Below are 23881 nucleotides of genomic sequence, written 5' to 3' on the forward strand. Positions count from 1 at the left end.
AAATAGAGCAAATACTTGTTTTAAATCAAAGTGAGGTCACTGACTTTATATTTAAACAGTACGGACATTCATTTATATATTTTATAAAAAAAACACAATATACAGTTGAGGTAAGGTGGGCACGTGCCACTTCCTCTTCTTAGATTCCCCTGTTTTAATGGTCTAATATGCTTCAAAAAAACACATTTACAATTTTTGTTATGTAAAATAAACTAATGTTGCTATTTTTTTCTTTTTAAATATATATATTATATATAGAACATATATAGTATTGAATTTTATGTCCTAAAATTCGTAGATAATATATGTCATTTGTTGACCGTCATTAATAAAATGTTATTTTTTTAATTTCAATAAAGTGTTATTGATTATTAGTTTTGTTTTAATAATCTAAATGTAATCAACTTAAGGGACACAAGTTTCCATAGTTACAATTTTAAACACACCAATATGATATTTATATCACATAATATTTGCTAAAGCGAACTTAACTAGCTAGCATACTAATAGATGTCAATCTAAAATTTTATATTATGGGGCATACTTGTATATAAATTAAAAATTTTAGTCCATAAACTTCTAAATTGATGTCATATATAGTTCTGAAACTTTGAAGCATATATTAGATCAATGAGATTGCAATCTGCATGTCTAATAATTTGTACCATACATGTTTTTTTTATAAAAATATTGAAATTGTTAGAATCTTGATTTGTATGTAAAGAAATACAAAAATTAATGTTCAAGATACAACTTAAAAGGGTATTTGAAAGAGGGAGAGGATTAGAGGAGGAAATGGTTATTTAACCCAATCCATGTTTGGGGGAAATGTAAGGTTAGGGTTTCTAATCCCATTTTGGCTTCTTCTCAACCCAGGTTCACTCTCTCACTTTCCCTTCTTATTCCTTTCTCCACCCGTCCTAGCCCCCTAAATTTCTCTTCTAAATTTATCCCGACTCCCCGAAAGTACTCTTTCCTCGTCATTTTTTGCTTCATCTTTCACTGGTCGAAGGTCAGTTTCTTTTTAACCGTTTTCAAATGCTCTGTCTTGTCCTCCCCTTCCAATAGTTGGTTTCATTTTTATGAACCCAACCAATTTTTTCCCTAAACGCATATTTGGGATATCAAAGGAGCGTTTCGTTGATGGAAGCCTTCGAACGTGTTGCCTTCGAAATGCTTCACCATCCATCTTATTTTGGGTTTTGCTGACTGACTTCTGTTGCGATGATTGAAGCCTCTGAACCCTTACCATGACCCACTTGTATGGCTGCTCGGACAACCCCTTCACAAGCAAATTTCCCTTTGTCGCTCGCCCTTTCCATTGTCGATTGAGGTTGCCTATTAGTGATAAAAATAGATACTACATCCGTTTGGTAGTGTTTGAGCCGAACACGGTAGAGAAGGAGGTGAGTTTTTCTTTATAGTTTTCCATTGTTGATGATGAGGTCCCCACTTTTTTCTTTTTTTTTTGATTCATTATCATTATTTTACCAACATATATTTTTTTAATTGGTGTGAATTTGTATTTTGCTATTTTTTTCATGTTTGATTTAGCTGTCTATATTCTATTTGCCCACTCATAGCTTAGCCATTACTTCTAGTATGTGTATGTTGTGAATATTTGTGCACTTTCCATTGCAGTATACTTCAATATATTTTTTCCCTAGCTAGCCTTCGATGTTTCATTCCCTTCATCTATGTAAATACACACCATGTGCATTGTGTGGCAGGTATACTGCATTTAACTTTGACAAAATTTTCTAGTTATCTAACTTTTCTTTTTCCATATGTTATGTGTTGGCTTTTCCATTATCATCAGTCTATGCTCAAATTTGGTTGTTTAGGGGTCTTCAATGCATCATTACTTCTTACATTTCCCAGCCATATATACTTGTTATGCCATTATGCCTTATGTGTGTTTTCTCCTCGGTTCATCTTCATAGAAACTCTTGATTACTCAATTCTTTGGTATGTATATGCATAAATGTGGTTTGTGTTCCATTGTGTGTTTGGTCTTCACAATCTACTTATGTACTTGTCATTGATTGAAGTTGTGATCCATGTTAGGCCACTTGTTGTTTATTTACATGCATTTTCATGTCACCAATTCCATACTACCCGCCTTTTTCCATTATTGTTCTCCATTCCAATAACTTTTATTTCTCCACATTTTCGACTATTGCATATTTGAAGCCCTTGGTCCATTGTTTATGTTCATTTTCATGCCTTTCATAGCACCACATTTGCTACTACTATATTTTTTAGCATTTTTTCCATATTTTTTGTTCATGTGTACGTCTTTCTTATCATCTAGCATTGCATATTGCATATGTGGTGCTATGAAATGTCTTCACATTTGTTCCACTCCATGAAATTCGATTTCAAATTTTGTGCACCTTTTTTTTCCTCCATCCACCAAGTACGTAGGAATATGTATTAAAATAATGTGTTTTTCCAAACTTATTAGATAAATAATGCTGATTGGAAACTAATTACAAAAATAATGCAGTTTTGGAAGAGAGAAGGTCGAGCATTGAACTTTGACCTTTATTTAAAAAAAAAGGAAGGGGGTGAGTTTTGAGTCTTCAAGACTTGCCCTAATTAAATATATATATATATATTCGAGTCATTTTGCGCAATAGCAGGAAAAACATGTATGGTCAAATCACTTCTTTCCCATGAAGCTTTTCTGTGGGTAGGTTGAGTATTTAAAGCTCCACTTAATTATATATATATATTTATATTATGGCCATTATGCGTAACGACAAGAAGAGTAGACATTCATGCATGGTCAAATCGTTTTTTTCTTGTGAAGAAGGGCGAGTACTCTCTCTTCTCTTTTATATCCTTCCTCTTCATTCTCATCTTACCTCTTGGCCATTCTTCTCCCATTCAGATCATCTTTCACAAAATACTCTCAGCTCTTCTTCTTTAATTCCCATCTTTCACAAATCCTCTCATCCTTCAAATTACCTCTCAATTTTCCTTCCCATTTTCCCTCCAATCCCCATCATATTTTCATCCTTAATATTTAAATCAGGACGTTGGCTGCTCCTCGTTGCAATCAGTCTCAATAGCTTGGCAACTCAACTGGAGAATTGAAAAATGATTAAGAGAGTCGAGTTGTTACATTTTTACCTTTTATTCTTATTTTATTATGATTTTTTGTTTTTTTTATTTGATTCATATCGAGTGTTCGTATTTTTTTATTGGTACATTTTTTAAATATGTCATCATGCATTTTACACACACTCACAAGTCCTCTACTCAGGCTACAACTTTATAGTATTAGGATTGAGGAATGAGTAGTGTTAACCTTCAAGAGATTTCGACTTCCGTGTAGGCACAAGAAAAATGTTCGTTCAGATTAATTCTTTTGTTATTTCTTAAATTAACATTAGAACAAGTTTGAGGGTCTTTCCCTTCTAGAAGTTTAGATGATACAAGACCGTAACATTTTCTATTTGGCATATTTTATCTAAAAGTCAAACGGTCAAAATTATTATTGTTTTTTTTTAAACAAAGTTACATGTTTCTAAAATTTGAAATCATACCATATTTCCTTTATTTTTTTAAAAAAAAGGGGTTAAATCACAATATTTTTTACATTATTTTTTTTAAGGAAAGTTTGATTTTAGTTATTATTTATCTTAGTTTCCTTGAAATTGGTTCTTTGGCTTCGATCATATATAGTTAGGGTAGTATTTACCTTGTAGAAGCACGTGAAAACGGTAACATCCCAAAACTATTAAGATAATTTTTAATTTTATTTTGTTGAAATTGGGTATTAATTGAGATTTGATGTTAGATGAGTTAAGTATTTAAGGAAGAATTGTTAATTATTTGAGAGTTTTGGTTATTAGTTGTTAATTATGCAATTAATTTTCGAAAGAGAAAAAAAAAAATATTTAAGGATAATATAATTATTAAAATGTTATATCGTGATTTTGGTGGAATAAAAAGAGGAAAAGTTGTTTTAATGGGTAATTAAGGTGGAGTGAGCTTTATTTCGAAACGTAAAAAGTGAAAGAAAAATTAATTAAAAGATATAATAATGATATTTATTATTATCATTATTAATAATATTATCATTATTAAATAAGCCTTCTCTCGTTTTACGTGCATCATCTTCTCCACCACATTGATTCTCCTTCACCATTCAACCTTAGTCGCCGCCGCATTGTGCGTCAGGTCACCACCGTTGCGCAATCATCGTCGGGGACACAACTCGCAGCCAGTCATCACTCGTTAGTCGAGATCTACTCGTTGGTTGCCAAATCGAGCATCTCTCATTGTCTTCATAATCACTTGAAACCGGCTGCCCCTCCTTCGTCGAAATTGTCGTCGGCCGTAACCCTCTCCTCCGTCGAAACCATCATGGGTCGTAGCCTCCACTTGCACAGTGTCGCTGGCCATCGTTGCGCTTGACGGTCAAGGACGCAAGCCGAGCTGGTCTTCTTTTCGCAAGCCATACGTCCAAGTTGCGTTAGTCTGAGTCGCGTGATCCACGATCTCTTGCACGAGTCGTCTTTGTTTTTCTGAGCCGCGCGCCCGAGCCGACTACCCTGCCGAGCTGTTCCCTGTTTTAGAGTCACTTTTAGTGAGTTTTGCTTAGTATTGATTGAGTTTGCTACCCCCATTAATTACTTATTTTGTCCCAAATGAATTAAGTTATGGATTTAAGTGGATCTATGTTTGCTTGAAGGATAAGTATAATCGAAGGAATTGAGGCTGTGAATTTTTTCATTTAAGGTTATGTTGGATTCAACTTTAATCTTGGGGTAAGTTTGGATAAGCTTGGTTGCTTAGTTAAACAATAGGGTGATGATTGACAAAAAAATTTAATTTTAATTTTGTTTGTGTTTAGAACTGAGTCTTGGAAGGAGTTGACTGGCAACCAACAAATTATTATCTTTAGCAAATCTCCAGGTAAGAGATTTTCCTATTAGACCCCATTTAGCAAATCTCCAGATATTGGATTTTCCTATTAGACCCCATTTTGGAAGCTGCATGTATGTTTTGTATTATTCAGTAGTGTAGCTAAGGGTGATAAAATATGACTATTTGACATGCCCTTATAAAGGGTTCGTTCGATAATCAGATTATAACTAATGTAAGTACGATTGAGGCATACCATGATTAAATATGTTATGTTTGAGTTATGTTTAATCGAGTTATGATAATGATGTTATGATTTATATGTATAGGCTATAGTGTTATGTTAAGTCTATCTGTTAGAGTCGTACCATATGGGCATCCCTCGGGATCACCACCTATGAATGCTTGTGTGGCTAGTTTTGATGTATGATTTGATGAGATCACTTACAGCCTGACTCTCCTTTAGGGTGATTCAGTCAGATTCATTGAGAGCCGAGATGTGTCTCTACGGGACCACTGGATATCGGGCATTCGAGAGCACAATAGTAAGAGGTACTTTATTATAGGATTCTAACGAGATGTTAACAGACACATAGCGGGATTAATAATGTGTCCTTACTGGGTATAAATTTATACTCATTCTTTTACATGTTTAATTTCTACTGGTAAAGGTAAAGGTAACAAGTTGGCGAATGACAAGAAGGGACCGTGGTTCACCGTAGGGAATAGTTTCAGATTTCTTCCACACTTACAAGTAATTACATTTTGGGCCTCAAACTAGTATTTTAATTAGCTATTTTGATTATTTAATTAATTATTTCATTCTCTTTATATATATTTTACTATTATTTTAACTAAATATTTAAAATGTTTAATTAAATTTTAGTATTTTCTTATTTTTAAAAATAAAAAGTCTATATTTATTTAAATGGTAATGAATCCAACTTAGTAGGAGAGTTGGTCATTTTCTTTACATTTTCTCCAATTAAATAATTTTTTAAAAAAATAATAAAAAGAGTAGTGTTTAAGTCGTAGAGGTACAACAAAAATTTGGAGATAGCATAAACAATTCTTCTCAAGTATCAGTACTATTTGAAAAGGTTTGAAATAATTTTGTATTGCTTGCATTTCTTAGTTGATAAGAATCGACATTTATACAAATTACAAATGAATGAATATGGTAAGAAATTATAATAGAATCAATTTACAATAAATGACAAAATAATAGGAGAAGATTATGGATCTTGAAATATCTCTTAATATCCTCCTTCAAACTGATGACTCAGGTTGAGTCAGTAGTTTGTCTCGAAGATGAAGAAATGTTGGAGACAACAGTGGCTTTGTAAGTATCAGCAAGTTGATTGGTGGAAGATATGTAACGAATGGAGATATCTTTGCGAAGAACTTTTTTCCGAACAAAGTGGTAATCATTCTCAATGTGTTTGGTTCGAGCATGAAATACTGGATTATGAGCTAGAGATATAGCGGAAACATTATCACACCATAATGTTGGTGAGGTCTTGAGAGGAACACATAGATCACAAAGAAGTTGTCGAATCCAGTAAAGATCGACAGTAGTAGTGGCAAGTGAGCGATATTTTGCTTCTGTGGAGGAATAGGATACTGTAGGTTGCTTTTTAGAAGACCAAGTAATTGGATTAGACCCAAGGAAGGCGATGAATCCAGAGGTGAAACGTCAATCAGAAGTGTCACCTGCCCAATCAGAGTAAAAAAAGGTCTGTAGAAAGAACAAACCTTTTTGAAATTTTATTCCAAGGGGTGAAGTACCTCGTAGATATTTGAGGATGCGTTTAACTGCTGAGAAGTGAATGACAATTGGTTTGTGCATAAATTGACTAACACGGTTTACAAAGAACGCAATATAAGGACGAGTAAATGTAAGGTATTGCAAGAAACCAACTAGTTTGTGATAGAGGGATGAATCATTAAAGGGTGGAGCAGTTGTATAAAGATCAAGAGAAGTAGACATGTGTGTGACACAAGATTTTGCAGAGATCATTCCTGATGTGTGAAGAAGGTCACTGAGGTATTTCACCTGGTTAACAAATATGCCATCAGTAGAGGAATGAATTTGAAGACCAAGAAAGTATTTTAAGGGGCCAAGGTCAGATATTTGGAATTCAAGGGCCAATTGGTTTTTGAGAAGAGAGATGTATGAGGAGTCAGGACCAATGACAATGATGTCATCTACATACAAAAGTAAGTAAGTGAGAAGATTTGACTGGTCGAATGAATAACAAAGGTTCAACGGTAGAGGCAACAAAATCCAAAGTAAATAAATAAGATGTAAAGCGTTCAAACCAAGTGCGGGGGGCTTGTTTGAGACCATAAAGACTCTTGTGTAGGAGATACACGTGATTTGGATGTGTTTTATCCTGAAAACCAGTAGGTTGAGACATGTACATAGTTTCTTGGAGAATGCCATGAAGAAAGGCATTTTTTACATCTAATTGGGTTAAGGATCAATTGTATTGAGCAACAAGAGCAAGAATTCTGCGTATGGTAGGTTTCTTAACAACATGATTAAATGTTTCATCAAAATCAAAACCTTGTACCTGGTGATAACCTTTTACAACTAGTCTTGCTTTGTGACGAGCAACAGAGCCATCAGGATTATATTTTGTTCTAAAAACCCATTTACAACCAACAACATTCATAGATGGAAGTTGAGGTACTAAGGACCAAGTACCTTGTGCTTGAAGAGCATTGAATTCCTCACACATCGCAGTTTGCCATTCGAGATACTTTGAGTCTTCTGTGTATGATGTGGGAGTCAAGAGAGCAGATGTGATGTGAAAAGCCTTTGGCTTAAAAATACCTGATTTTGCTCAAGTTTGCATAGCATGAGTGTTTCGAGGAGGAGATGAAACATGTAAGGTGGTTCGGCAACATTTAATTCATTTCCTGTATCGACTATAGATGAAATATTCAAAGACTGATCATTGACATTAATATCCATAAAAGATGAGTGAGTAATGTCAACAACGGGAGGGTGAGGAGGTGGGGTTTGGATATTGAGAATGGAGATAGAATTTGAGGGTGTATGATGTGGAATGTTTACTAAGGTAAGTAATAGGCTTGGATCAGAATTAGATAGATGTTGAGATGGGGAAGAGGTGGTGGAATTTGCATAAGTAAAGATGTTTTCATAAAAGATGATGTGTCGGGAAACTATGGTTTGTTTGGTTAATGGGTTGTAACAAATATAGCCTTTGAAATTGTGAGGATAGCCTAAAAATATGTGTTGTGTGGTTTTGGGTTCAAGTTTGTGTTTGGTGTAAGACTTGAGAAGGGGATAACATGCACATTCAAAAACTTTTAAATGATGCAAATCAAAAGTATAACCAAAAAGCATTTCAAATGGTGATGACATTATAAGTGAGGAAGAAGACATTCAATTAATAAGAAAAAGTGCAGTAGAGAAAGCATAAGGCCAAAATTCAAGAGGAATAGATGAATGAAAAATTAGAGGCATTGCAGTTTCAACGATGTGACGATGTTTACGTTCGGCGACACCGTTTTTTTTTAGGAGTATAAGGACATGATTTTTGGTGAGAAATACCTTTGGAATCAAAAAAGGATTGTAAGATAGTGTTGCAAAATTCACCACCATTATCTGATCGAAAGTTTTTCATTTTTTGAGATATTCGATTTTCAATAAAGGGAACAAATTTTTGAATAATAGATGAAACATCAGATTTGTAAGCAATAGGAAAGAGCCAAGTAAATTTGCTAAAATTGTCAATAAAACTAACATAATATCGATTTTCATTAGAAGAAATTATTGGAGAGGGTCCCTATACATTGCTATGAATAAGATCAAGTGGTGTAAGAGAAGTTGATAAAGACATTGGAAAAGGTAATTTTGTCATGTTTGCTTTTAAACAACTAATGCAATTGCAAGTAGAAATGGAAGAGCACATAGATAGACCAATGCGAGATAAAATAGAATTAAGGATTTTTGAAGCAAGATGACCAAAACGAAAATGCCATAATGACTAATCTTCCTGTTTTGCATGGAAATTAAAAGATTTGGAATGCATGGTAGGTGTGGATAAAGTAGAAGTACTGGGAATAGGATAGAGACCATTGATGCTTTCACCAATATAGAGAGTTCGGCTAGTGACTTTTTCCTGAAAGAGGAACCAATCAGTATCAAAAATAAAAATACAGAAAGTTTAGGAGTGTGGAGTATTTTGGAGAGATTGAAGGTATGAGAGAGAGTTGAGAGTTTACCACTGTTGGTATTTTTAATATGTAAAGGTTGACCATTACCCATGTGATAGTTTCCTCACCATTATAATTGTTGGACAGGTTGAGATTTGCCAACTCATTTGTCATATGAAAATTGCATCCACCGTTAGATAACAAAAAATTATTAGTATTTTCATCAAAGGTTTGAGAATGCATAGAATTTATCGCCATTGCTGATAATTGAGAGGGTGGATGTCAGCCTTGATAAGAGAAATTCATATGATTATAGCAATCGAAAGCCACACATCCTGGATTTTGACACATTTGACAAAAAAACATGGCCATTAGATCCAAAATTTGTTTCAGGCCCAAAATTGGGTCCATGTGAAGGAGAGGACCCAATGATGCCACGTTGGTTGGAATGGAATGGTCTGAAGTTGGATGTTGGGCGAAATGGGCCATGGTTGTTATTAGGCTGAAGTTGATGAGTATTTCCATTTCCACGTGATCCTATATTAAAATTGGAGCGAGATAATTAGGAGGATTTGGGGAAGAATGAAAATTAGGGTTACCGATAGAATGAGAACGTCGTCCTCCTCGTTCACGGCTGCTGCGATGTTGAGATGGTTGGAATGCAACCATGGCTGTGGGAATGGCTTCAATGGCTGAAGTTTTGGCCATAGTTGATTCCTCCAAAATGAGTAGAGTGTGAAGTTCTTCAAGGGAGATGGTGCTGTTGCGGGTTCGAATTGATGTACGAAAGGCATTGAAGGCAGTGGGGAGCCCATTTAGGGTGTGAACGGGAGTCTCTTCATCTTCAAGAGAGACGGATGTGGCGGCAAGTTTATCGACAAGGGCTTTAATACGAGAGGTATATTGTTTAATGATTTCAGAAGGAGTTTTTTTTATGGTGTAGAGTGCTGACCTGAAATCAAGAATGTTAGATCTGGTATTGGAGAGTAGTGTTTCTCTAGAGACAACCACAGTTCTTTAGAGGAGACAGAGCCAACAACGTGGGCAAGGGCAAAAGATGATAAAGTGGCATTTATCAAGGTAATAAGAGCTTTGTCACGGGATAGCCATTGGAGATATTCAGGGTTGATTTCGGGATTAGTGCCAACTATTGACGATGATAAATTTTATGGAGGACAGGGAAGGGAATCATCAATGTGTCCAAAGAGGGAATGGGCTTTGAGAATGGAGGAAACTTGATATTTCCATAAAACATAATTTTTAAAGTCTAGTTGGATAGGTACAAGATTGCAGATGTTGGATAGCAAGAAAAGAGTAGAGGTGGGAACATATGGATTTGGTGAGGATTCGAGGACAGGATTGGAAGATTCAATAGGATCAGATTGTGAGCTAGGAGTGGCCATTGAAATGATATATGAGGTATGTAAATTAATTTAGGGAAGGCTCTAATACCATGAAAAGGTTTGAAATAATTCTGTATTGCTTGCATTTCTCATTTGATAAGAATCAACATTTATACAAATTACAAATGAATGAATATGGTAAAAAATTATAGTAGATTCAATTTACAATAAATGACAAAATAATAGGAGAAGGTTATGGATCTTGAAATATCTCTTAATATAATAAGAGAAGATTATGGATCTTGAAATATCTCCTAATACTATCTAGGTGCCATCTCTCTTTTACATAAAATGATTTAGTGAAACTAAAGATGATTTGGGGGCATTGACACCTCAACGAAGATTTATGTTTTCGAAGAAGTATGGACATATAGGAGTTGATGTACATACCAGTGAATTATTTTGCCTTTAAGAGCCATAATTAATTTTTGGGATCTTAAGAGCCATAATTAATTTTTGGGATCCAGCGTATGGTTATTTCACGTTTGGGTTGTGTGATTTATTGCCAACCATGTAAGAATATCAAGCTATGCTTAGCATGCTTGAAAAAGAAAGTGAAATTGTTTATTTCTTTAACTCTAAGCAAACAACAAAAACTTATAGAAATCGTCCATTCCACAAGAATTCAAAAGCATATAAAAGTTAAGGGTGGAGAAGAGAATGTGCTATTTGAATATCTAATAAAGATGACACAAACTTAAATGAAGACAGAAGTCTTACTCTCTTGGTGTTGTGCATTTATGGAGTGATGATTTTTCCTAAGGCAGTGGGTTCTGTTATTGGGAAAGTGATCATATTATTTCTTGGAATAGAATGAGGAGTCGATCCTATTATACATATATTGGTTGAAACTTTTCGATCCCTTAACTATTGTAGAAATAAAGGGGAAGGAAAATTGAATTGTTGTGTTTCTTTATTATATATTGGGATACACATCATATCAAATTTTCGGTAGAGCTTAGGTGTCCAAGGTTAGATTTTAGTAGCCCATGGAACTTAATACGAAACACAGTTAGTGAGTTTGGTATGACAGTTTGGGACCCAACATATCCAAGGAAGGAGACTTGGGTGTCTTTCTTTGCAAGAATGAGTTTTGAAAATGTCATATGGAAGGCTCAATGGATGCCTTTGAAGGCGGTAATTTATGGATGTAGAAATTTTCATAGTATGCCTTTGTTGGGATCATGAAGATGTGTTAACCATACACCATTGTTAGTTTTGCATCTGATGTGGCTCAAACAGTTTATACCATCAACTCATAATCTACAAGACTCTGACTTTTCATACGATCTTGAAGATTGTTAAGGAAGAAAGCATTAAGTAGTATGTGCATGAAAGTGGATGCGAGGCATGACAGGAAAACAAAAGGAAGAATGTAATAGATACCTTAAGAGAGGTAGTTGAAACGATAGAAGAGACAAGCTTTGAACAACCAAATTAGTGGGTTGAGAAGAGCATAAAATTAGAAGCGAAAAATCGACTGTTAGAGCAAGAAAATGAGAAACTTCGTAAAGAAACAAATCAATGGATGGATCATGTGACTTTTTTGCAAAATGTGCTAAAAAAGCCCCAGAGTTTCTAAGAAATCAAGATAAGTTAAGAAACACTCTTGAGGTGTTAGATAAAGAGATGAGACGAATGAATAAAGCAAATAGAAGCTTGAAAAATGAAAAGACAACATTACAGGCTATAGTAAAGTCAAAAAATGAATATATTAAAGATTTAGAAAATGAAAGGAATATTTTCTCAAGCTTCTCAATGATTTGAATACATCAATTGGATAACGAAAAGCACATATAGTGGAGTTGGAAGCACATAATCATTCTCTATGTTAAACTCTTGATAGCCTACACTTGAAGGTGGTTGAGAACTATGAAGAGTATGAGATACTAAAGAATTATGTTGATTTCTTACACTATTACCTTACTGCATTTCAAAATTCAAGTGAGAGGATAGTGCAAGAATATGAGTTATTGAAGACAGATTACATGCAAATGAAGGTTGATTATGATTTGCAAATGGGAGATTTCCAGGTGCTAGTGGAATGTGTAGATCAGACGATTGAATTTCTCAGAATAGTGTCTAGAAGTGCAAATGATTTTGTAGAATGGATAGTTGATTTAAGGGTTAATTTTTTTTTCAATGCAACCTCATGCATATGATCTAAATAGATTCTTGAAGATGATATGCAAAGAAATTGAACATTTTTGTAAGCCCTCGTTCTTTTCTCCTTTTATTTATTTTAATATTTTCAAAGGTGTGAAGAACAAGTTTAAATCTATTTGTAAATTTACTTATGTATTGAATATGTTTGTTGGAAAAAGTTTAGAATCAATTTTATTTTGGCAATGACTATGAAACTTTATAAGTGATAGGAAAACTAAGATTTTGGCCAAAGTTGAAGTTTTGCTTTTGAGTTGAGGGCATAAATGTCCTTTTCTATTATCTAAATAAAAAGGAAGGAAAAGAAAAGAAAAAGATCTCAACTCTCTCCTTGAAAATCATTCGAAAAACATCAGCCACACCTCTCTTCATTTGCGATTCTTCTTCTTCTCTTCCTCTCCTCCAACCAACGCCACCACCTAGCCATTCTTACGCCATTCAACTTATTGGACGATGAACGACACATCGACACTTCCATCTCCCTCGTACTTCGACCACGACGCATGGCGACAACGCAACTCGTCAACGCCGATATTGACAACCAGCTAAACGCACTGCTGCCAGTCATATACGGTCGTTGTTAGCTAGGTTCCTCGAAGCCCTCACGAGTTGTTTGGGTTACAGATCGACCAGTTGAGCCAAGTTTGCATAAAGTCACCGTGCCGCTCCTCACGTCATTAGCTTGTTAGATTTGTTTTTTGTGGACATATTTGGGCCTTTGGGTGAGTTTATGAGCTTTTCTCAAAGAGTTTCAATTACCCATTGAGTTTTGACTTGATTTTTACATTATCAATTACCTTTTGTTGTTAGATTTAGATTCTTGGGAGATTTTAGCCATTGTCCAGCCCTTAGGAAGCTCAAATTTGAGTCTTTTCGCACAGCTTCCGTAAGATTCAAACTTTTTGGAGTGGGTTTTGAATACCCATTTAATTCTAGTATTAACATTGAATATCTTATGATGTTAGTGAAGGGATAAAAGCCCTATGACAGCGGAAGAATTTAAAGAACCATTATTCAAATTAATTTGAAAATATTAAAATACCAGTATGTTGGCAAAATTTTAGAAACAAAATTCTAAATAAATTCTAAGCATGCTTTTAAAGATAAGATACAAGAACTTACTTTCGATGACGTCTCTTAATTTACAAATCAATCTCCAAATTGGGACACCACCTGTTGGAGACTTTTCTATCCTCTAAGATGAGATTGGTTTGTGGGAACCAATTGGGATGGGAAGAGATATTTGAGGGAAACTCTTTTTGTAGAGAGAAAAGCTTTGACTTTTTTCTCTTAATTAACTTGGCTAAAAAAAACTGTTTTCTTCTAGATATTTATAGCTCTCTTTTCTTCTTGAAATAGGAAAAGGAGTAGGAGAGAATCATGAGATTTTTAATATCAAATCTACTAATTAATTAACAATTAATCAATTAGTTAATAATCAATTAAATCATATTTAATTAATATTTCATTCAAATCTTTTTTGAACAAATATCTATCCAATATTTTATAGATTTATATTAATATAATTAATTAAATCATATTTAATTAATATTTCATTCAAATCTTATTGAATGAATATCTTTTCAATATCTTATATATTTATATTAATATAATTAATTAAAACATATTTAATTAATATTTCCGCAATATCTTATAAATTTAATTAAATCAAATTTAATTAAATGAACTAAATTATTAATTAATTCTCCAATTAATTAATAGCTAAATTAAATATCGTATATTTAATTTAATTAAATTTGAATCATATTCAAATATAAGTTTCTCTCGTAACCAATAATTTTGAAATGAATCAAATTCACATTAAATTAATATTTGAACTTATTCAAATATTTTATCTCTCATAAATTAATTTTGAATCGTATCCAAAATTAAATTAATATAATAAAGTTTCACAAACTTTATATTATAATGTATCAGTATACATTAAACTAATTCTCTAAGTAAATTTGAACATTTCAAATTACAACCAATATAAATAAATCTCATTACCCTTTACGAGCTAGGAAGGGGACCTAATGGACCTACAGATCAGAAGCTACAACGATCTGAGATTAATTGGTTAAACTTATTAATTACATGAATCAATATTCGTTAACTGTGTGTACACTCCACTAAAGACTCATAGCTGAACTTTTCTCACTGTAAATATATTTCTGTGTCCACGGATATAGACCAATAACAGTAAGTTGGTCCTTCACGAGTGTTCGTAACACCACTTGGGTTTACCTTTAATACTTAAATATCAGTGCTCCTCCAATGAACAACCTATTTATAGTTCTACCAATAATCAGAAACCCTCTCGTGCCATAGAGAGGGTAGGATCCTTTGTTCAAGATTTGGAGACACCATTTAAGGGAACACTAATCTACTTACCCTAAAGTAGGGAAGGAGTGAATTTCATCTTGTGTAATTATGTTCCCAACTCTCCACTCGGTCTTGTCTGCAAAATGATAAGCTTATTGAGTCAGCGATCTGGCCACTCTCACCCGTACAAATCAAAGGACAATCCCTCGCGAACAAAAGTTCATAACACACTTAGGATTAAGACTAAGTTACGTAGGTCATCCTAGTGAAATAGAAACCTAACTATTTAACAGAGTTACATATATTGATTATTATTTCGCGATCCGGTCTTATAAAAACTCATTGTATAGGATACCCTCACTCGCATGTCAATTACACGAACGCGATTGATCATTGCGTTTGTATCAAATACAAAGTGAGACATATCAATAGTGTTACTAGGATAAGGTACCTAACCTTATTCCTATACTATAGACCCTTTAAACTGATCTTGAACATTGATCCCTGTACGTCTATACATACTGTTCCAGACTCATTAAACAACTTAGGATGTTATTTTATTGGATTTGAGTTATTAAGACAAAACTAATAATTTAATCAATAACAATTATTACAATAATAACACTTTATTAATAACGGTCAATGAATTATATTTATAAACTACGAGCTTTAGGACATAAATTCCAACAGTTAGTAGCTAGATTTCGAATTTAGAAGGTAGTTAGGGTGTTGTTTGTTGAAGTTGGTGTTTTATTAAGTTCTGGGTAAGGTTTGGAATAGTTTTCACAAACCATTGCTGATTTTTATTTTGGTTTGAATTACACAGAAATAATTAAAATGTAAGGTTAGATTTGTTTGGAAGTTAACTCAATTTCTAACGAGTTTCGTGAAGCTAATAAAGATTGAGAAAATTCTGAGGCTAAGTGAATGATTTATGAAGTAGAAAACATGTCATAGATTTTTCACGTAATTTTGAGAAGCCTCTGGATTTTCGAGTATTCTAGAGTGTACAGATGGAACTAAAAGCCCTACTAGATATGGTTGGAAAGCTTATTCAATTTTCTATAACTTTTATGAAGCACTCGTTAGCCAATTCTGACTGGAAATATGTTTAAATTTAGGAGGAAAATAGAATATTGCAGAGAACGTGATTTTGAAGTTCTTATTTTTCGGGCAATTTATGTAAGTCGTAGAGGATTTCAAATTGAAGATTTTGATATATAGTACATAATTATTTATTAAGTATTGAAAAAGTTATGAGTAGTTGAAGTTAGCCTATTGAAGATGGAAATTTCTGGAAAAGTATGGAATAAAAGACCCATGGAGCTTGAACTAAGTTGGATGCCCATTGGGTTAAGTATTGAGATTTCGAGTCTAAGCCGTATGTAAAAAGTTTAGTCTAATCCTAAGCGCTTTGAAAAAACCATAGACCTTAGAGGTATAAAATGGATTTAGGTGGCCTTATGAGGTATTTTGCAAATAGTTGTAGCCTCGTCTTATGTGAAGACAATGATGAAATCTTAATCTATGTTTCAGGTCAAATTGAAATGAAAAAGTGTATAATCTTGGGGGATCAAGTTATTAAGATGAGTGGTTTATTTTCAAGTATCTTTATTATAAATTGATATTTGTTATTATGCCATGATTGTGAAAACTTTATGAACTATGCGCTAGAAATGTTTTTTTAAATATGATTTTTAGTTTCCATGAACTCTTATATTCTCAAGCATGGTTGAAACCGAATTTATTAATTATGATTTATATGGTAATTGGTTTAAAGAATACTCGATCTGTTATTAAACGTGGATGTTTTGAATGAAAGGTTATTCTTAAAAGATGTATCGATCACTAAGGATTGAAAATGATTTTATAAAATGTGTTTCTGGCCATTTTTGGCTTTTAAACATGAAATATATAAGTCTATGAATGTTGGTGATTTCCCTATGGCTACGTGCATGTATTTTCGTAGCACCACCTATGGTTATCAGGTAGTTCCGAGACTGAAAGAGGTCGTGACCAGAGATCCGAGAACCTGAGCCTAGGTGAGGGAGGATATGGATTGAGGACCATGAGGTGGCTTAAGGCCTAGTTTAACCCATGGTGGATAGCTCCATGTGCACATAGGAATGGATGGATGTTACTGTGGTAGGTGCTAAGTATGCGTAAGCTTCATTTGGCCGCGTGTTTCCTTATGGATATGGATCACGTGTGAGCTATTTCGAGCTGTGTATTTGTTACGTTATCGTGATTGGATTGGATGGAGGTTGTTATTGTGGTAGTTGCTAAGTATGTGCAAGCTTCGTTTGGCTCTGCGTTTCCTTATGGATATGGATCACATGTGAGCTGTTCCGGACCGTGTATTTAGTATGCTATCATGGTTGGATTGGATGGAGGTTACTATCGTGGCGGGTACTAAATATGCATGAGCTTGTTGTGGCGCATGATACTTTGATCATGTGCGAGCTATTCTTGGTCGTATATTTAGTTACCTTGTCATGGTCGGATTGGCTACAAGTTTGTTGGTATTACTTATGAATTATGGCGATATATAATTTTAACATTTTAACTATCATTTCGTTATGGATGACACTTTTAAAGAGTTTGAAAGTATTGCTTTACGAGCTTTTACTTTTAAAAACTTGCCACTCACTGAGTTTTTAGCTCACGTTTTTAAATGTTTTCTCCCCCTAAGTAGTGGTCAAGGACCAAGCTATGGTTGAACTTCCCGTCATACATTGATTGTGAACTCATTGAATATATATACTAAGTTTATTATTACTTCATGAGATAGTTAGATGTAGCGAAAGTGACGCTAAAGAATTGTGTTTTGAGAGGTTCCTTGTTAGACTATGATTATCGTGTATGTAATGTCTAGATTGAATTTTAACTCTGCTTGAAACTTTGGGATAGTCTGGATGTGTGTGTGGTGAGACACACCTTTTATGTAGTTGAAGTCTATTTATATACATTTAGAAGTGGAAATCTCTCCCTTTTCAGGTTTGGCTACCTGAATTTTTAGGGGAGATGTTGTCGAAATTTTTGTAGAATTTCTTAATGTAATTTCTATAAAATTTAAGTTAGAAAATGTAATTTTCAAAAGTGGTTTATCATGCCACAATTTAGGTTAAAGAGGAAAACCTAGATCGGTGTTTGATAATTTTGATCATTTTCATTAGTTGTTTATTTTGCTATTAATAACAATGAGAGTGGTGTTCATTACATTTAGTTTATTTCCAGTTTTAGTTTGATTTTTATTATGTCAAGTTTATATTTTATTTCTTTGGTTTTATTAATGTATTTGAATTCATTATATAATAATAAAAAAAATCTCTCTTTCTCCCTTTCTCTTGATTTCAGAGTTTTTAAAATCATCAAAGGAAAATATAGCTCGTCCTACTCTAATTTTCCATCCTTACAATATGCGACATAAAAATTAAATCGTGGAAGAATATGATAAAGACGTTGATAAAATGAGACAAGAGATTAATAATTTTTGGGAACAAGTTTAAAAAAATAATAGAATTGCTTTCAACTGGAAAAGGAAAAGTTGTCGTAGATACAACACAATCAAGCAATCCGATTCAAGACACTGATAATCCTATTTATGCTTTAGGATTTATGTCGTACCACATGAATGTTCTGCAGTCTCAAACCACTAAACATTATGTTGCTATGGATTCACTCTTTGTTGTTTTACTTCCTCTCCCAGATATAAAACAATTGGAAGCTCAGGCTAAAATTCAAGACATGAGGCAGACAAAATGAAAGTATTCCGGCTAAGCAAAAACTAAATGTTTTGGAAGAAAGGTTGCGAGCAATTGAAGGGACTGACATTTATGGAAATATAGATGCAACAGAATTGTGCTTGGTGCTAGGTTGGATCATTCCAACAAAGTTTAAAGTGCTCGAATTTGATAAATATGATGGATCATCGTGTCCAATGAGTCATCTTATGATGTACTGTAGAAAGATGGCAGCGCATATTGGTAATGATAAATTGTTGATCCATTGCTTTCAGGATAGCTTAATTGGTCCAGCTACTCGATCGTATATTCAATTAGATAATGCACACATTCATGTTTGGAAGGACGTAGCTGATGCATTTCTAAAGCAATACAAACATAATATTGATGTGGCTCCAGATCGTTTATACCTGTAATGGATGGAGAAGAAGAGTTTAGAAAGTTTCAAAGAATATGCTCAACGATGGAGAGATATGTCCGTTGAGGTTCAGCCACCGTTAACGGACAAAGAAATGACATCTATGTTTATGAATACTTTACGGGCCCCGTTCTATGATCGAATGATTGGTAACGCAACAACCAATTTTCTGACATTATTGTTATTGGAGAAAGAATTGAATATGGGACAAAGCATGGGAGGTTAGCAGAGGCTTCAAGTGAGTATGGAGAGTTAAAGAAAGGAACAACATGTAAGAAGAAAGGAAAGGTTTATGCAATTGGTTTCCTAATTCAGGGAACCACAAATAAAATTTTTGGCCAAAGAAAACATGATCATAATTTTCTTTCATATATAAGCAAAGTTTCTCATATCCCTTATAACAACTATGTACAAGCTCACACCTTCTTTAGAATCCCAAACCTTGTTAACTCAAACTCTCCTCGTCCATTTGTACAAGGTCAAGGTAGCAAGACCAACTCAGATACATGGTGATTTGATCAAATTCTCATGACTTATAAAGAACTTTTACCTCAGTTAATTCAAAATTGATAGTTGGCTCCTATTCCATTGAATCCTATATAATCTCCTTATCCAAAATGGTATGATTCAAATGCTCGATGTAATTATCATGATGGAGGAGCGGGACACTCAATTGAAAATTGTTTGGCTTCGAAAAGGAAGGTGCAATCCTTAAATTAATGTTGGATGGTTAAGCTTCAACAAGCTAGTAAGAAGCCAGATGTCAACAACAATCAACTGCTTAAGCATGAAAATTCAAAAGTGAACATTGTGAATTGCCTTGTTGAAAAGTGTAAAAATGAAGTTCATGAGATGATGATGCCTTTGGAAGCACTTTTTAAAGATATTTTTGAAGCAGGATATGTTAGTTATGAATATTTAGACTCCAATATAAGATATGAAGAGTATGATGAAAGCAAACATTGTATATTCCATCAAGGAGTTATAGGTCACGTTGTCCAACAATGCTGCAAATTTAGATCCAAAGTACAACCTATGGATTCAAAGATACTTATAGTACAGAGGACAAGGAAAAGATGAGATGAAAAACAATAAAATATGTACATTAATGGATGAAGTTTTAAATAAAGAAGATTCCTTTTTACCAAGGACTTTGAAAGTCTTTTATCAAGAAAGTCGTAATGAGTCAACTTTCTACAATTCTACACTACTCACAATCCAAGTACTGAGTCTTTTCAAATTTAGGGATCTGAAAATAGTGCCATCGTGGTATGATTGTCAAGTCATTATAGGTCATTCAGTTGATAATACTACAGCAATCAGCGGGATAACTCGAAGTGGAATATGTTACAAATTAGATAATTTAATAACTCCTTCAGGTAGTTTGATACTAGGACAAGAGAGAAAAAATGAGAAAAGAAATGTGAATGAACATTGCAAAGAGTAGGATGTAGAGATGTCTATTATAGCAAAAGATGTAGAATACAAGAAGCCTGTTACAGATGATGAAGCAAACAAATTCTTGAAAATAGTAAAACAAAGTGTGTATAAGATCACAGAGCAAATGCATCACACTTCAGCTCGAATTTCTTTATTAAGTTTTTTAATTCAGAGCCTCAACATAAAGGGCTATTAGATACTTTGAACAAGACACATGTTATACACGACATTTCAGTGGAAAAGGTCAGCAAAATTATTAAAAACATTACATTTTCAAATTTCATAGTCTTCACGGATGATGAAATTCCTCCTAAAGGTTTAAACCATACAAAAGCACTCCATATTCAAGTGAAGTGCAAAGACTACGTGATAGCAAGAGCTTTAGTGGATAATGGTTCAATTCTTAATATAATGCCTAAATCTACACTATTGACGCTTCCAGTGGACATGCCACACATAAAATCAAGTATTATGGTTGTGAGAGTTTTCGATGGGTCACGTAGAGAAGTAATGGGTAACTTTGAATTAACAATCAAAATTGGCTCATGTACTTTCAATATAGTATTTCGAGACATGGAAATAGCACATCCTTACAGTTTTTTATTAAGACATCCTTGGATTCACTCTGCAAGAGTGGTACCATCCACGTTGCATCAGAAATTGAAATTTATTGTTGGGAGTAAGATGATTTTTTTATGGGAAAGGAAGATTTCTTGATAACAAAATCGATATCAACCACATATCGATTTGAGGCAGTGGAGGAAGCATTTGTGTTCTTTTCGCTCTTTCAAAATGATTCATTCAACTATGATGGAAGCAGCTACAAATATAGTAGTAAAGTTGTCACACAAGCCTAAAGTTAAAGTTTATGACCATTGGGGAGATGAAAGGTGAAAGATATTCTTTGAATCAAAACTTAAATACACTTTTAAACACATCGAGCAATGATGGGGGATTTGGTTTGAGCTATAAGTCATCCATATATGATAAGATTAGGTTTCAAGAAGAAAAGAAGAAAAAACGTTTAGCAAAGCTAGAGATGAGGGAGCTAGTTTGATCTAAGTCTAAAATTTATACTTTCAAGACTCTGGGTGTAAGTTACTCATCACATGACTCTGATTCAAAGGATTGTCTATTAATGAAGATGGAGCGTTTATCAATTGCAATAATGGGACAAGAAGCATTATGCATTTGAGGGCGACACAGTTTATGCATGTCCACCTGATTTCGAGCTTAACAATTGAGATATTGTAGATCTACCTACATTTTCAAGAGAATTTAAGGAGTAATGATTAAAATTTTATTTGTTAAATTTATTTAATTTTCGAGTGGCTTTATCCAATAGGGGTGAAATAAAGTTGGGTTGGGTTGTGAGACATTCTCAACCCAGCCCATATTTTTGGGTTATTTGAGTTGACAACCTGAATAATCTGAATTTAGTTTTTAACCCAACCATATGTTATGGGTTGGGTTGTCGGGTTATATAGTTTTTTTTTCATTTCTAGTTTCTAATGGTTATAAAAGTTCAAAAAATTGTTACATTTAAATTTCAAACATACATAATTCAAAATTTCATACAAAAAATTCAAAGTCTATATACCTGATTTTTTTTATTAAATTATATATATATTGTTGGGATTTATGTCTTAAAACTCGTAGATTGTAAATATAATCCATTGACTATTATTAATAAAGTGTTATTATTGTAATAATTGTTATTGTTTAAATTATTAGTTTTGTCTTAATAACCCAAATCCAATAAACCAACATCCTAAGCTGTTTAATGAGCCTTGAATAATATTAGAGACATATAGGGATCAATGTTCATAATCAGTTTAAAGGGTTATAGTATAAGGATAAGGTTGGGTACCTTATCCTGGTAACACTATTGATATTGTGCACTTTGTATTTGCTACAAACACAATGATCCAACGCGTTCGTGTAGTTGACATGTGAGTGAGGGTATCCTATGCAATGAGTTGGCATAAGACTGGACCGCGAATTAGTAACCACTAGATGTAACTCTGTTAACTAGTTAGGTTTCTATTTCACTAGGATGACCTAGGTAACTTAGTCTTAATCCTGAGTGTGTTATAAACTCCTGTTCGCGAGGGATTGTCCTTTGATTTGTACGAGTGAGATGGCTAGATTGTCGACTCAATAAGCTTATCATTTTGGGGACAAGACCGAGTGGAGAGCTGGGAACATAATTACACAAGATGGACTTCATGTGTCTTGAACAAAGTAGATGAGTGTTCCCTTAAATGGTGTCTCCAAATCTTGAACAAAGGATCCTACCCTCTCCATGGCACGAGAGAGGTTTTTGTTTATTGGTAGGACCATAAACATGTTCATTGGAGGAGCACTGATATTTAAGGATTAGAGGTAATCCAGGGGTAAAACGGTAAATTGACCCAAATGGTGTTACGAACACTCGTGAAAGTCTAACTTACTGTTATTGGTCTATATCCGTGGACACAGAAATATATCTACAGTGAGAAGAGTTCAGCTGTGAGTCTTTAGTGGAGTGTACACACAGTTAACGAATATTGATTAATGTGGTTAATGAGTTTAGCCAATTAATCTCAGATCGTTGTAACTTTTGATCTGTAGGTCCCCTTCCTAGGTTGTAAAGGATAATGAGATTTATTTATATTTGTTGTAATTTGAAATGTTCAAATATACCTAGGGAATTAGTTTAATGTATAGTGATGTATTATAATATAAAGTTTGTGAAACTTTATTATAAATTTAATTTTGGATATGATTCAAAATTAATTTATGAGAGATAAAATATTTGAATAAGTTCAAATATTAATGTGAATTAGATTCATATTAAAATTATTGGTTAGGAGAGAAACTTATATTTGAATATGATTCAAATTTAATTTAAGTTAAATATCTTATATTTAACTTATCTATTAATTAATTGAAGAATTAATTAATAATTTAGTTTTATTTAATTAAATTTGGTTTAATTAAATTTATAAAATGATATTGCAGAGATATTAATTAAATATGGTTTAATTAATTATATTAATATAAATCTATAAGATATTAGAGATATATTTTTTCAAATAAGATATTGGAGAGATATTTATTCAAATAAGATTTGAATAAAATATTAATTGAATATAATTTAATTAATTATTAACGAATTGATTAATTGTTAATTAATTAGTAGATTTGATATTAAGAATCTCATGATTCTCTTCTACTCATTTTCCTATTCCAATAGGGAAAAAGAGCTATAAATATCTAAAAGAAAAACAGTTTTCTTTAGCCAAGTTCATTAAGAAAAAAAGCCAAAGCTTTTTCTCTCC

At 33.4% G+C, this 23881-nt stretch overlaps 1 protein-coding gene across 13 annotated transcripts in view; it reads left to right on the forward strand.

Moving 5' to 3' along the window:
• The first annotated feature begins 786 nt into the window (after nucleotides 1-786).
• LOC101207447 overlaps nucleotides 787-23881 on the forward strand; it is a 28975-nt gene continuing 5880 nt past the window's right edge. For 2 of the 13 annotated variants that reach the window (XR_004218143.1, XR_004218144.1), the window contains exons 1-5: nucleotides 787-1406; nucleotides 2510-4781; nucleotides 4868-4929; nucleotides 5345-5430; nucleotides 5550-5632. Coding sequence is in view for 1 of the 13 variants with exons in the window: in XM_031888670.1 (XP_031744530.1) it covers nucleotides 1251-1406; nucleotides 5345-5430 (242 nt within the window). In the remaining 12 variants the exon portion in view is untranslated. Of the gene's footprint in view, nucleotides 1407-2509; nucleotides 4782-4867; nucleotides 4930-5344; nucleotides 5633-5849; nucleotides 10486-23881 lie in introns of those variants that run through there. The other 11 variants (XR_004218140.1, XR_004218138.1, XR_004218139.1 and 8 more) reach the window with 11 other exon arrangements.

Source organism: Cucumis sativus, chromosome 7, assembly GCF_000004075.3.
Source record: "Cucumis sativus cultivar 9930 chromosome 7, Cucumber_9930_V3, whole genome shotgun sequence".
Lineage (NCBI taxonomy): Eukaryota > Viridiplantae > Streptophyta > Magnoliopsida > Cucurbitales > Cucurbitaceae > Cucumis > Cucumis sativus.